The following is a 13,583-nucleotide window of genomic DNA, read 5'->3' as shown; positions in this document are numbered from 1 at the left end:
AAATTAATTTACGGTTTACAATAGAACGTCGTGTATAATTAAAAGCACCGTGTCGATAATAGATTATTCCCTTATTTATAAAAACTAAAAAACATGCAAACCTTGAGAATTTGGCATAAAAGAAAGAAACAAAACAGTTTAATAGCTAAAATAAGATATGAGAGATTTGAAGTTTTTATAAATGCAACACCAGAGAAAGACTATGTACAAAAGTCGTTTGCTTGGGTACCTCTGTCCCATTCGTGTTTCAACCGTGAAGCAGCTGTGTTTGCATGGCTGCGTTTCGATTTGAAGGGTAGGATATGGCGTGAATTTACAGGGTACAGAGGAATAACACCCGAGTTCTCAGGAATGGCAACGCATAGGGGGTATCATGAGCGAAACAGTATACTCTGTTATGTCCATGGTACTGCTCATGTCTATAGGCGATAGTTACTACTTTTCATCAGGTGGACCGTCAGCTTGTTTGCCATTTTAAGTTGATTAAATAAAAAAAAAAAGTTTTACAAGTATTTGAAAAGAGTTTAGATGTAATATCAGAATACTTTATGCTTTTTAAACTACACATTAACTCGTCATCTACAGAGAAGATAGTTTTCAAATTCTTAATTCCAAAGCGCGCAACGTCATTAGAGATTTAGTATTTTAAAATTACAATAACCTATTTAAACCTTCAATTTGTTTTTATTGTTTGTTTTGTCAACTATTTAATTTCTTGCATGCACATGTATGATCTATTTAAACATTCCTATTTTGAAAACGTACCGTTATGATTTTGTTGTTTTTTTTTTTTTAATTTCTTCCATATATTCATTGTGTTGTCTTTGGATTTGTGTTATAGCAGTGTCACGCATGCGCATACGCGACGCACGTTTCGTATCTTAATGTCATGGATTCATAACCATCTCATATCACTTTGTAATTGTTAATTATATATATATATATATATATATATATATATATATATATATATATATATATATATATATATAGTTTTATGTTTTGCCTATATAATAATACACTATTTGTTAACACAATGTGATGCTAAAAATCAATATCTGATACTGTCACACTATTTTGGTCAATTCCCTCTGAATAATTCCTCAGCAATGGTAAAGCATGAGCGGCACCATAGATTTCACAGTGTCTAATGTTCATGGTGTTGTTTACATCAATAGAGGACCACTTACCATTAGATTCACTGTTACATACCTTGTATGAATTGTACCCGTATTAAATTGTATAAACAAAAGGACGGGAATCTAAAACGAAATTTAGACAGATTTAAGCATAAATAAGGAAAAGTATTCCATGCTATGGTATATATTGGAATCCCATATATGTGGCATTAGCATTGTGAAACAATTTAAATTAAATTATGCATAATGATATATATATATATATATATATATATATATATATATATATATATATATATATATATATATATATATATAGATATATATATATATATATATATATATATATATATATAGATATATATATATATATATATATATATATATATATATATATATATATATATATATATATATATATATATAAGATATAAACTACAAAAATACAAACCATATATATATATATATAGATATATATATAATGATGTGACCACACGGCAACGTACAATACTTTATCTTATATACGTTCTCGCTTATAAGTTAATTAATTAGCTAGCTGCCATATAATTATTTATAGCCATTTACTTTCATCATCATTCATAATCTAAATAGATGTAGTTTGTAAATAGTTTATCATAGTATAGAAATATTTTACAAATATATTGTTTTGTAGTTAGTGACTTTATTATAATTACAGATTAAATTAATTTTACAAATTACAATACTATGAGTATTGTAATTACTATAAACTAATACATTTCACAAAATCACAAAAAAAAAATTCTACAATCAGTCCCATTCATGATGCGTACCCGACCCAAAGGTCCCCATGACACTTGCGGCATTTCCGCGTTGGATTGCCAGAGATATCCTTTAAGTCAGATAGGAACCAGAACGGCGATCATGGCCCCTATCCGCAATGCGCAGACTCAACTCTCTTATGAAGGATTTAGTGATATCTTGAATTATTTTTAATTTGAAGTATATTCTATCTATATTTACATAAATACTGTAAAACTGTCTACAAGTGTCTAGGTACAGTCGTGTCCAAATGTCTGAACACTTTTTAAGAGAATTGTAAAAAAGATGGGTTTCAATTCGACAAATTTTCATTTATATCGATGCAGTAAATTAAAACTATTATACAGTTAAGCAGTTCAGTTTCAGCCTACAATTAACAAACCAACAATCTCATTCTCATCTCACATCTATCTATACTTATAATAAATCTGTAGAGAAGTAAATTCTGTACATGAAATGTAATTACAAAATAGCTATCAGGCGGTGATTAGTGATCGATACTGATGCCAAAAATGCAATCAGTAAAATTTTTGTCTGTCTGTCTGTCTGTCCGTTCGTTACAGAAACAAAAACTACTCGACGGATTTTAACGAAACTTGGTACAATTATTCTTCCTACTCCTGGGCAGATTATAGTATACTTTTCATCACGCTACGATCGATAGGAGCAGAGCAGTGAAGGGAAATGTGTCTGTTACATCGAAACCACTGAACCGTAAGGAAGGGCATAGGCTACTTATTTGACGAAAAACGACGGAAACGCGTACAAATTCGCGGAAATCAGCTAGTCGTAAATAAATTAGACAATTAGTTTCATTACATTGTACATCTAAGTGTAAACTTCTAATTACGTAGTTTATTTATGTAAATAAAGGTACAGAAATTAAGGCTTTTCATGAAAGGGCTATTATTGTAAGATTTATTAAATTTAAACATTAAGGCTTTTCACTAAAACAGTTACACTAGTCTTATAAATAATGCTCATATAATAACGAGCTATAATCGTGCGTAGGGCAAAAAGAGGGAACCAAGAACAGCTTCTTTCTCTGCGTCCGTATTTCCGATTCGTGAACTACATTAAGCAACCTCTCTTTTCTATTTAAGCAACATTCTTTATATTTTATTTATTCTACTCAACTTAGTATAAAAAAAAAAATAAGTAAAAATATTTTCCAGACAGTAAGTATTTTTATACTCCTTTTTTCCCTACAAGTAACTTTTTTTTTTATTGAAATTGATTCAAATGAGTTGCTTATTTAGAGCGTTTACTGTATATAATATATATTGGTCTTGGAAAAAAAAGATACAGCGATTAATTTAACAACTTGTTAGCAAGAGTAGTAAGCCTACTCTCTGTCTAAAAGATATTATAACATCCAATTTTTTATATGGCTAAATAAGTACGGCTCGCCATTGACAGGGAGTTCATCCTTATGTCCTACAGCCTCAATGGTCGCGTACTGCGCGGTTTCAGAGATGTTTCCTCCCACGAACAGTCAGCTTGTGGAATGAGCTCCCTGCCGAGGTTTTCCCAAGAGACTACAGCATGGAGTTCTTCAAAAGGGGGGTAAAGAGGTTTCTTCAGGGTCGGCAATGCGCGCGTAATACCTCTGGTATTGCAGGTGTTCATAGGCTACGGTAACCACTTACCATCATGTGGGCCGTATGCTTGTTTGCCACCTCAGTGGTATGAAAATATATATATATATATATATATATATATATATATATATATATATATATATATATATATATATATATATATATATATATATGGCTAAATTAACACTGAAAATAATTATTCTGCGAGCTCTAATCTCGATCTCGTCAAACAAATTCAATGGCGGGGATCTTTAAAGAGTAATCGCCAGACCCTCTCATCTTCACGAACTTATTAGCCTCCATTCTTGTTAGAATTTTTGAAAAATGTCTATGAAAAATGAAAAAAAAAAACAAATATCATTTAATATTCGGTGAGTGATTGAATTACGCTTCCTATATGTCTTGTCTTAATTATAAGACTCATTTTTTGGTGGTTATTTTTTTTTAATTTTTAATAGTATTTTTGTTACCGCCATTTTTGTTTGGTGTTGGTTGTTTACACAAGTGTGTCACTAATGTTTTTTCTTTTTTTTTTTACATCCATGAGTGTAATATGTTCATAATATTTCATTTATACATGTTTATATAGGGATTGTTCAGAATTTTTAGGATTTATTAATTTCTTAGTGGCCCTATCTAATTTCCAAATGTTCCGGTTTTCCAAAAATACAATGTATGTACATTTAACATGATTGATTTGCTATTGGTATGGTAGTAAGTTACGTCAATAATTTTATTACATTTCATTTTGTGTTCACATTTAAATGTGGTTTTGTTTAATGGATCGTCAAATAATAGATTTCGTTTTTCGTATTCGCTTTTGTCCTCAAATCAACTGATTTATCACCAAAATGTCCTAAACTATGGGAAAATTATTACTATTTGATAAAATTACTTGATATTATATTTTGCATTCAGTCATATGTTTCTTTTTCGCTCCACATTGATACTTCATAGAGGCTAGGCTGCCTAAAATAGAATAAAGGTAGCAAGTAGAAAGGGAGGTGGTGTCAACAGAAATCTTATTTTTTTTTTTCGATTAGGTAAATTAAGGCATACAATATTACCACCTAACTAAATAGTTGAGAGCGATAACGTACCTAAAGCCCTAATGTAAATAGTCTAAAATCCAATAATAGCCTAACAGCTTTGTATATAGCTAAGTACGAGCTTTTGTCCGCAGGCAAACGTGAAGAAACCAAAGACAAGAGAGGAGGCGCAGCGAGAGATATTGGATGCTGAACTGGACATGTTTACAAAACAGCAGGTGAGAATACGTATATTGTTATTACATTATATACAGCTCCCAACAACTACAAAATGAAAAGAGACATCATATACATCCTGGATGGCTATTGTGCAAAATTTAATATTATTTTTTATAAAATTATTATTACCAGAGGGAGACTTTGTACAAAAGTCGATTGCTTGGGTACCTCTGTCCCATTCATGTTTCTACCGTGAAGCAGTTGTGTTTGCATGGCTGTGTTTCGGTTTGAAGGGTGGGATATGGCGTGAATTTACTGGGTACAGAGGAATAACACCTGAGTCCTCAGGAATGGCAACGCATGGGGGTATCATGAGCGAAACAGTATACTCTGTTATGCCCATAGTACTGTTCATATCTAAAGGCGACGGTTACCACTTTCCATCAGGTGGGCCGTCAGCTTGTTTGCCATTCTAAGTTGTATAAAAAAAACGACAAATTTAAATCGTCTTTATTCAAATAAATGGTGTAATAATAGATGTAAATAAATAAAGATGGTGTGATTTCCAATACAAATAAAAGTCTAATGACATGACTAATGGCGACTGTGTAATGAGAGAAATAGATTACAACATGTCACCAAGGGTGTTGAGGGACAAAGAAAATTAAAAAAAAAATTTAGTTGAGCGTAAATATTTTTTTTTTTTTTTTATAGGAGGGCCAAGATGTCACGGAACTAGTGAAGAAGATTGCGGACCTAAGAAGACAGATGGCGATACAGTTTCCGCCACTGAGGAGACAGCAGTCTAGGTTAGATATCTATTTTATATTATCGAATGGTATATTTGTATTTAATTGTAAGAATATTGTTTTATATTAATGATATTAAAAAAAATATGTATACCAGTTCTTTATATAGTAGAAAGAAATAACATTAAATTAAATAATAAACTACAGAATATATTAAATAGATAGATAGATAGACAATTTATTTACATTACTTACAGCACACAAATTACAATAAAAAAAAAAAAAAAACATACACGTAATACACAGCAAAAGAGACAAAAGAATAAAAATAAAAAAAAAACAAATAAAAAAAAAATACAAAAACAAAATACATAATCTAACAATCTCCTTTGTTAACATTCCTTCATGCGTGTGCCATAGTAACACAAAATGGTCACAGCTCAGTTTATTGCTTTGCCCTTAAAAGAGCAAAACACTGATATTCTGCTGTGGCCAAATATTCTAAATAACTATATAATATTAATTATATTTACAATATGTATAGATACACACCATTACTTAAATAATGAATAATAATACCAAAAATACATAGGTAATCTATTGTGAATAAATTTCCATGACTGAATATTATTATATCAAACTCTTAAACTATTTCTAAAGTGAAAAAAGTTTAAGAGTACGTTGTCCTCCTCTCTCCTGCTTGCTGTGCCCAACAGGGTCCATAATTGATGTTGAAATGTTATGTACTAGTCACATTACGGAATGCAATGAGAAATAAATAAAATAGATAAACATAGTCTGGTCTTGTCAAATTTTGTGTCTTTAAGTATATTACCATATATTTTAACTAAATCTTGTTGAAATTGTCGCAGAAATAGTCTCTACATGGATTTATTAATAAATGGAAATTTTATTCAATCGATTAATCAGAGAGCCTACCATGAAATGTTTTCCGAAATTTCGGAGCCGAACGAAACACAAATTTAATGTTAAAATTACATAATACCGTTTAAAAACATTAAAAATATGAAAATATTATTCCTTGGGACTTTTATGGTAAGATTTATGACGAACGAAATGTTAAGCTCCATTTACTGGCCCGATTTAGGTATGAACAAAAACACGAAATTGAGTCCCAAACTTCGGAATTTCATATCTAGTACACCCCCAGTTTATAGTATGTACTAGTATTGGGCATCATTTTACTGTAGCTCTGCAATTCCAATACATATCTGTTACCATCTCAAAAAGTATTGAGATTTTCGATATCGACTTCTCCAACACTGTCAAATTGCGGAGTCATCTTGAAGATAGGTCACAGGTTTCTGTGCCTGATAAAGCCCGTCTTTCATAGCCATAGATAAAAAGAAGTTTATGGACACGGTAGACGTACCATGTCTATAAACTGCCTACTAGCTTATGTACTAGCTTATTATATGTTACTGTATTTCAATTTTATAATAAACCTCTCATCTCTATTGCTTTTTACCTTTCAAGCTATCGTATTGTGAAGAGAAAACTTAGGTGAGGATTTTTATAAATCAATTTTTTCTTTGTAGATGGAAAATATTGAGTATGTTATTTTTTTTTTTTATAATATTTATTATGCATGCTTTACTGTTTTTTGACAATATATTTTTACATGTTTTAGTGTGATGGGTAAAACACAGCTCATTTTTTTAAAACAAAGTATAACTTGTTTCTTACTAGTCTCGTTAGTAATCTTAGAATTTTCTTTTATTCTTATAAAAAGATATGTACAAATTCAAAAGTAAATAATTATTTATTATATGTTATATTGTGTTTCTGCCGTGAAGCAGTTGTGTTTGCATGGCTGTGTTTCGGTTTGAAGGGCGGGATATAGCGAAAATTTACAGGGTACAGAGGAATAACACCCGAGTCCTCAGGAATGACAACACATGGGGGCTATCATGGGCGAAACAGTATACTCTGTTATGTCCATACTTCCATAGTACTGCTCATGTCTATAGGCGACGGTTATCACTTTCCATCGGGTGGACCGTCAGCATGTTTGCCATTCTAAGTTGCATAAAAATAAATATGAAAAACTTTATGTCTGTTGCTTTTCCCCCTGCCTTTGCCTCTAATATAAAATATCCATATCTAAAAGACGTGGAAACACTATTAGTGGAGCCCTGACAAATGTTCTTGAATGTTATTTATTAGTTATAATATCTATGTAATGGCCAAATAATAGATATTTTAAATATCGATTATCCGATGTACTTGTATAATATCAATTTAAAAACCTAATCGAAATTAATATAGATATCCGACTGGTACGGGCGATATCGAAATGGGTGATTACAATTTTTTTCGCTATCAATATCCGAGAAAACCCAATATATAGATATCAAAGTGATGTCGATATTACACATACCTAGTTGTAAATATATTTTAATAAGTGATATCCGCGACAGGGGCGGCCGGTTCAACACGTCGACCCGGTTCACCCGCAACGCGGCCGCCGCGCCGAAGGTGTTCAGCGTGAACCAGTCAGTGGACCACCGGCCGCGCGCGCTCCTCATCTCCGGCTTCGAGGCGGACGAGCTGGATGGACTGGTCGCGCATTTCTCTGTAAGTCACACGTATTTATATAAAGACTGAGAAGGAATCGAGTGGAATGTCCTTCCAGTCTAGAAATATTATTAAAATAAGAGAATAATATTTCAATAATATATATATATATATATATATATATAGGTTTTATTTCAAGGTTTAATTTTAGGGCGACTTTCTACAAAAGTCGTTTGCCTGGGGTGCCATGGGTACCTCTGTCGCATTCGTGTTTCTACCGTGAAGCAGTTGTGTTCGCATGGCTGTTTCGGTTTGAAGGGTAGGATATGGCGTGGATTTACAAGGTACAGAGGAATAACACCCGAGTCCTCAGGAATGGCAATGCATTGGGGGGTATCATGGGCGAAACAGTATACTTTGTTATGTCCATGGTACTGCTCATGTCTATAGGCGACGGTTACCACTTTCCATCAAGTGGGCCGTCAGCTTGTTTACCATTCTAAGTTGTATAAAAAAAAAATCTAATTGTAAAATAAGTATTTTAATAACAATGTACGATTCCTGTTTATATCATTATGTGAAACAGAATCTGCTTTTTATTTTTATTATATTCATAACGATAGGTTTATAATTAGGGAACGTGCATTTTACAAAGTGTCTCCTGAATCAAATATTTTATTTATATTTTATTTATTTTTTATTTATTTATTTTCTCCACAAATTTTACAGAAAAATACAATTACATGAAAAAAATACAACTATATTTCTGTCTGTAAAACTTGTGGGCGACTGGACCCTAAACTAGGTCAGCGATCTGTATCTATTTATATTAGTAGAACTATATATTAGTAGAAATTATTACTCGAAAGCCAGTTCTGCAGGTCTACCATGAAATGAAATTCCGAAATTTCGGATTCAATTTTGTGTTTTTGTTTATACTAAAATCGGACCAATAAATGGATTTTAACATTTCGTTCATCATACATCCTATCATAAAAGTCAAAAGGAACAATATTTTAACATTTTTAATATTTCTAAACGGCATTTATTATGTAATTTTAACATCAAATTTCTGTTTCGTTTCGATCCGAAATTTCGGAAAACATTTCATGGTAGGCCCTCTGATCGCTTATGTTAATCTCTTACAATTTGGATATTTCAACTACGGCTATCCTTCAATAGACAAGTGCTTTGTCTAGAGATCGGTTTTGCACTATATAACCGTGTTCTGACAATGCCATGGATTCGATTTAGTCTTACATATTAAATAAATAATGTGCAAAGATAGAAGAAAGCAATTGTAAGTGTATGCACGGGGAGCCAATATTAGGTTCTTAATGAACGTACTGCGAGCTGGTGCCGATTATCATAGATGTACGTTAAGAGAGACGAGAGCTGACCTTTAGCTGTGATGTAGTAAGCTGCATCCACCAGTAAGGTACCTCTGTGCCTCTGCTGGCAGCAATCCTCGCGTCCAGGGCCTTGCAGCGCTTCTTCTTGGCCAATGGTCGTCACCGTCTTTAGATCAGCGGATGTGGACTGTATCAGCAGTGTATCATAGTCTATCCAGCGTGGATGGATGATAGAAAAACGAAAGACGCTCAGCTAAGATGAAGCGGCTTCTCACACGCGGTCAAGAAGGGCGGTTTCCGCCTAGCGTGGGCGGATATCAGTGGGAATACGACACAACCGTTCGACGATGTTGTGCCATAGACAATACTGGTGTATTGTCTATGGCACAACATCGTCGAACGTTTGGTGTGCAGCGAAAGAATAATGAGAGTGGGGCGTATATAATATAAAAATAGGGTTTTTTTTTGATGGATGAAAATGGAATGGTAACCCCGCCTGCGCTAACGGGATACCCTGGCGGAACACCAGTGAAGGGTGATCGATGAGGATGAAAACAGGCCAGTTAGCCAATCATGATGAATTAAGGAATTAACCATGATAGTTTCCAGGGGGAACCGCGAGGAGGTCGACCTGGTTAAGTATATTGCTAGCAATGGGATTCTCAGTCTCCATTACTAACAATCCCTTTTCCCGTATAAGAATAGGGTAGATTAATTATAATAGTAAGTTTGTGGACAATGTAAATAATGGTATGAATTTGTTGGCAGCAATACGGTCCCGTGTGCCACAAGGAGGTGAACCTGTCCGTGCCGGAGCTGGTGCTGCAGTTCCGCGCGCGCGGCCACGCCGAGCAGGCCGCCATACACGGCAAGCACTACAACGAGCGCACGCTCTCGGTAACATACTTACAAACAATTTTAGTATTAATACATTTATTTTAACATATCACATAGTATGCCATAATATTCTGAATACACTCTTGACAATTTTAACAACACTATAATCGGTAATTATGTATATATAATTTATTACCTCTATTACCTCTTTCAAGAAGAGGTTGAAATCGTATTTTCTTTCCCTTTAGCAATTTTTTTTTTTTTATTTTTCTAATTGAACTGTCAAATCTTAAAATCATAAAACGAAATTTCTAATGTAAGCAGTATATTCATTTATTTTAACATTTATTATATAAGTAGGTAGGTGTTATATGTATTTATAGTGTATGTATTTATGTAATATTTTATTATATATTTTAATATTTTATTTAACTGTATATTTGTTTATGTATTAATAGTTGTAACACTTCAGCTGCCCGCTAACGAAATGCTTTCTTACCGTACTGGGTTGACTGAAAGAGATCTCTGTCAGAGATAAGTCCACCCTTGCTCACAACATTTATAAATAGATTATTTTATATGTAACTTACAAGTGCAATAAAGAATATATATATAAATTAGGACAATAATAAATTTAAACCGTTTTAATTCTAATTAGGCAATTATAACGTTTTTGAATAACCTAGTTAGTAAGTTTCAATTCTATAAATGACGTATAATCACTAACACAACTAATGAATTTTAAGTTTAATAAATCATAACGGTACTTTCTAATTATAAATTAAATTGAATATTCTATACTTAGTAAAACTACATAAAGAGTATACAAAAGGTGTTCCCTTCTGTTTCTGTCGAGCGACTGAACCGTCTTTTGCTCGTTGTCTAATACTTGCTTCCCGCTTACGGCGTGGCGGATGTTGTAGTGGGGAGAAATTAATCAATTTCTTGACTGTTTTTTTAATCGACGATAACATCCTGCACTTAAAAAATAATTGTTATTTTATGTTGATAAAATTTTATAATAAAATTCTCAAAAGTATAAGAGAATCACCTCTCATCCGTTTTGAAATGTCCCTTAAAGTGACCATTTTGACAAATGTTTTCTTTTCTTTATGCATCTTAGAATGGTAAATAGTATACTTTTCATCATGCTACGATCAATAGGAGCAGAACAGTGAAGGGAAATGTTGGGAAAACGGGAGAAGTTACTCCATTTTTAAGCTTCCGTCGCGTGTGCAGCCTTAATGGCCACTTTTTAAAATGTAAAAATGTCCACCCGTGCGACGCCGGGACGGGCCGCTAGTATACAATAATTTATGTTGTTTATTCGAGACCAAAATGCTGTATTTGATCAAGGAATAATTTTTTTTATAGGTAACGTGGATGGCGAATCCAAAGCCGGTGTCAGTGGTGGGTGATGGTGAACAGCGAGCGCCGCCGCACAATGGCGATAACGGGAATGAGGATAATAAAGATGCTGAGGTTGGATATAGCCATTAATCTATGGTTTTTAATTTTTAAATTTAGTGCATACGTAAGTGTATTAAGACTCGTCTGATCGCGTTACTATCGCATGCTCGTTTGCCCCCTGTGTTGTAAAAAAAAATACACACATACCTTATAGATATACAATAGGAAAGGTGTTAATGCCTACACAGACAGATTAAATAATAGTACCCGCGGTACGCAGTTGGACAATAGAAAATTACTCTTATTTTAATTGAATAAGTCAAAGATTTTGAATTAATTGCAATTTATCAGGATTTAATATTATTTTTATGAAATTACATAGACAAAACAAAAGTATGTCAGTTGTTTCAGCTATTAGATTTAAGGACAATGTAAGGTCACATCTGCCTTTCCCGTGGGTGTCGTAAGAGGCAACTAAAGGAACTTAAGGTCGAGGGATGGGCAGCAGCATCCCTCTTAAAATATCACCAAAGGCCTGTGGTTGCTACTGTGGTTGTAACTGTGATTGCTAACCCGCCTGCCAAGTGTAGCAACTATTGGTAAAATCCCCCCCCAATTATCAGGGAAGCCTATGTTCAATAGTGAACAATTAATGGCTTATCAGCCATGGTATGGTACAGAGTACTTATTGGCTCCAAATGTAAATGTCCTTAATCACCACTTGACAGGCATCGCACGAGATATCAGAGGACGCGCTTCTTCGCTTCGACGAGGAAGAGGAGGAGGACGCCGAGGACCGGTCGTGGAGACGTTGACGCCGCGCCGGCCGCTAGCCGCCGCCCGCCGCCGCCCGCGGCCTCGGGGCTAGCAACCAACCACTCGCACTTAGCTCTGTATATACTTGTGTATATATACCCGTGCGCCATTGTCGACGTATGATCTGTCATTCGTGAATCCATAGATAAACGCTAGTAACATAGACTATAGCTATTTTACTTAGCTTTCTAATTGAAAGTGTACCGATTAATCGATTGTACAATACATTAGATTAGTAATCGGACGTACGTTCATAATCGCGTACGGGGTAAGTAAGCATTTATATCTATTTGTATGTTTGGTCACCACTGATCTAATGGTCATACCTGACAACGAACATGCTCGCCAAGCAACTTGCAATGTCTACTTCATATATGTATCGACATTTATTAAAATTTAAAATGGATTTCTTACAAAAATGTATGTCAATGTACTTACGTTATCAAAATTGTGGAGTCTAGTTCTTGTATTTTTCAGTATGATTTGTTTTTTTTTTATTTTTTATTAACTGTTATTAATTAGTGCATAGCAAATATCGTCACGCTATTAGAGCAGTGGTGATTGGACAGTGGAACACTTAAACCTTATGAAATCGAGCCCAATATTCTAAAATAACTATCAAAATAAGGAATTTAGCTGTCATAAATTATTATTATAGATTTTTTTTTACAATATATATACATCAAGTATAGCAGCTTGTTAACCAAAATTTGTTTTAGTCGTGCAAGTCATGCAAAATGTCGAAATTCTTTTTTTTTTTTTTTTTTTTTTTTTGCTTTAGTTAAGATATTTGAGGGTAGACGAAACGTGGCTTGATCTGGATTTTCTAGATGTTGTTTATCGAGTTAGCTACTTTCAGATTGTATAGGAGATAAAAGAAATTCAAGTTACCGTTTTATATAGTTTAAAAAATAAGTATATTAGTTGTTTACAAAAAAAAAAAAGAAAAACGTCAAATTTATTGTTAATATTCATTTTCATAAGGATTTTCGTGATAATTCCGTTTGGTGGCTTAGTTCAGTAAACTGTATACGGCTTTTTAAGTGATAAGCACGAAGATTGCTACAAATATTTATTAAACTCTTTGAATTAATTAAACTTGAAATTCCTATGAATTAGGGGGAAAATACAG

General features: G+C 33.4%; 1 protein-coding gene across 5 annotated transcripts in view; it reads left to right on the top strand.

Moving 5' to 3' along the window:
* LOC113513538 (zinc finger protein swm) overlaps positions 1-13,131 on the top strand; it is a 33,873-nt gene extending 20,742 nt beyond the window's left edge. For 4 of the 5 annotated variants that reach the window (XM_052892993.1, XM_052892994.1, XM_052892995.1 and 1 more), the window contains 6 exons: positions 4,725-4,808; positions 5,464-5,558; positions 7,940-8,096; positions 10,157-10,285; positions 11,600-11,707; positions 12,364-13,131. In XM_052892993.1, the coding sequence (XP_052748953.1) occupies positions 4,725-4,808; positions 5,464-5,558; positions 7,940-8,096; positions 10,157-10,285; positions 11,600-11,707; positions 12,364-12,450 (660 nt within the window). In that variant the 3' untranslated portion in view covers positions 12,451-13,131. Of the gene's footprint in view, positions 1-4,724; positions 4,809-5,463; positions 5,559-6,995; positions 7,042-7,939; positions 8,097-10,156; positions 10,286-11,599; positions 11,708-12,363 lie in introns of those variants that run through there. The other variant, XM_052892998.1, reaches the window with a different exon arrangement.
* The last annotated feature ends 452 nt before the right edge of the window (positions 13,132-13,583 follow it).

This window comes from Galleria mellonella, unplaced genomic scaffold (assembly GCF_026898425.1).
Source record: "Galleria mellonella isolate WM207_F2 unplaced genomic scaffold, CSIRO_AGI_GalMel_v1 utg172, whole genome shotgun sequence".
In the NCBI taxonomy this organism is placed as follows: Eukaryota; Metazoa; Arthropoda; class Insecta; order Lepidoptera; family Pyralidae; genus Galleria; species Galleria mellonella.
Note: the sequence above shows the minus strand (reverse complement) of the source record. Positions and strands in the feature narration are given on the sequence as shown.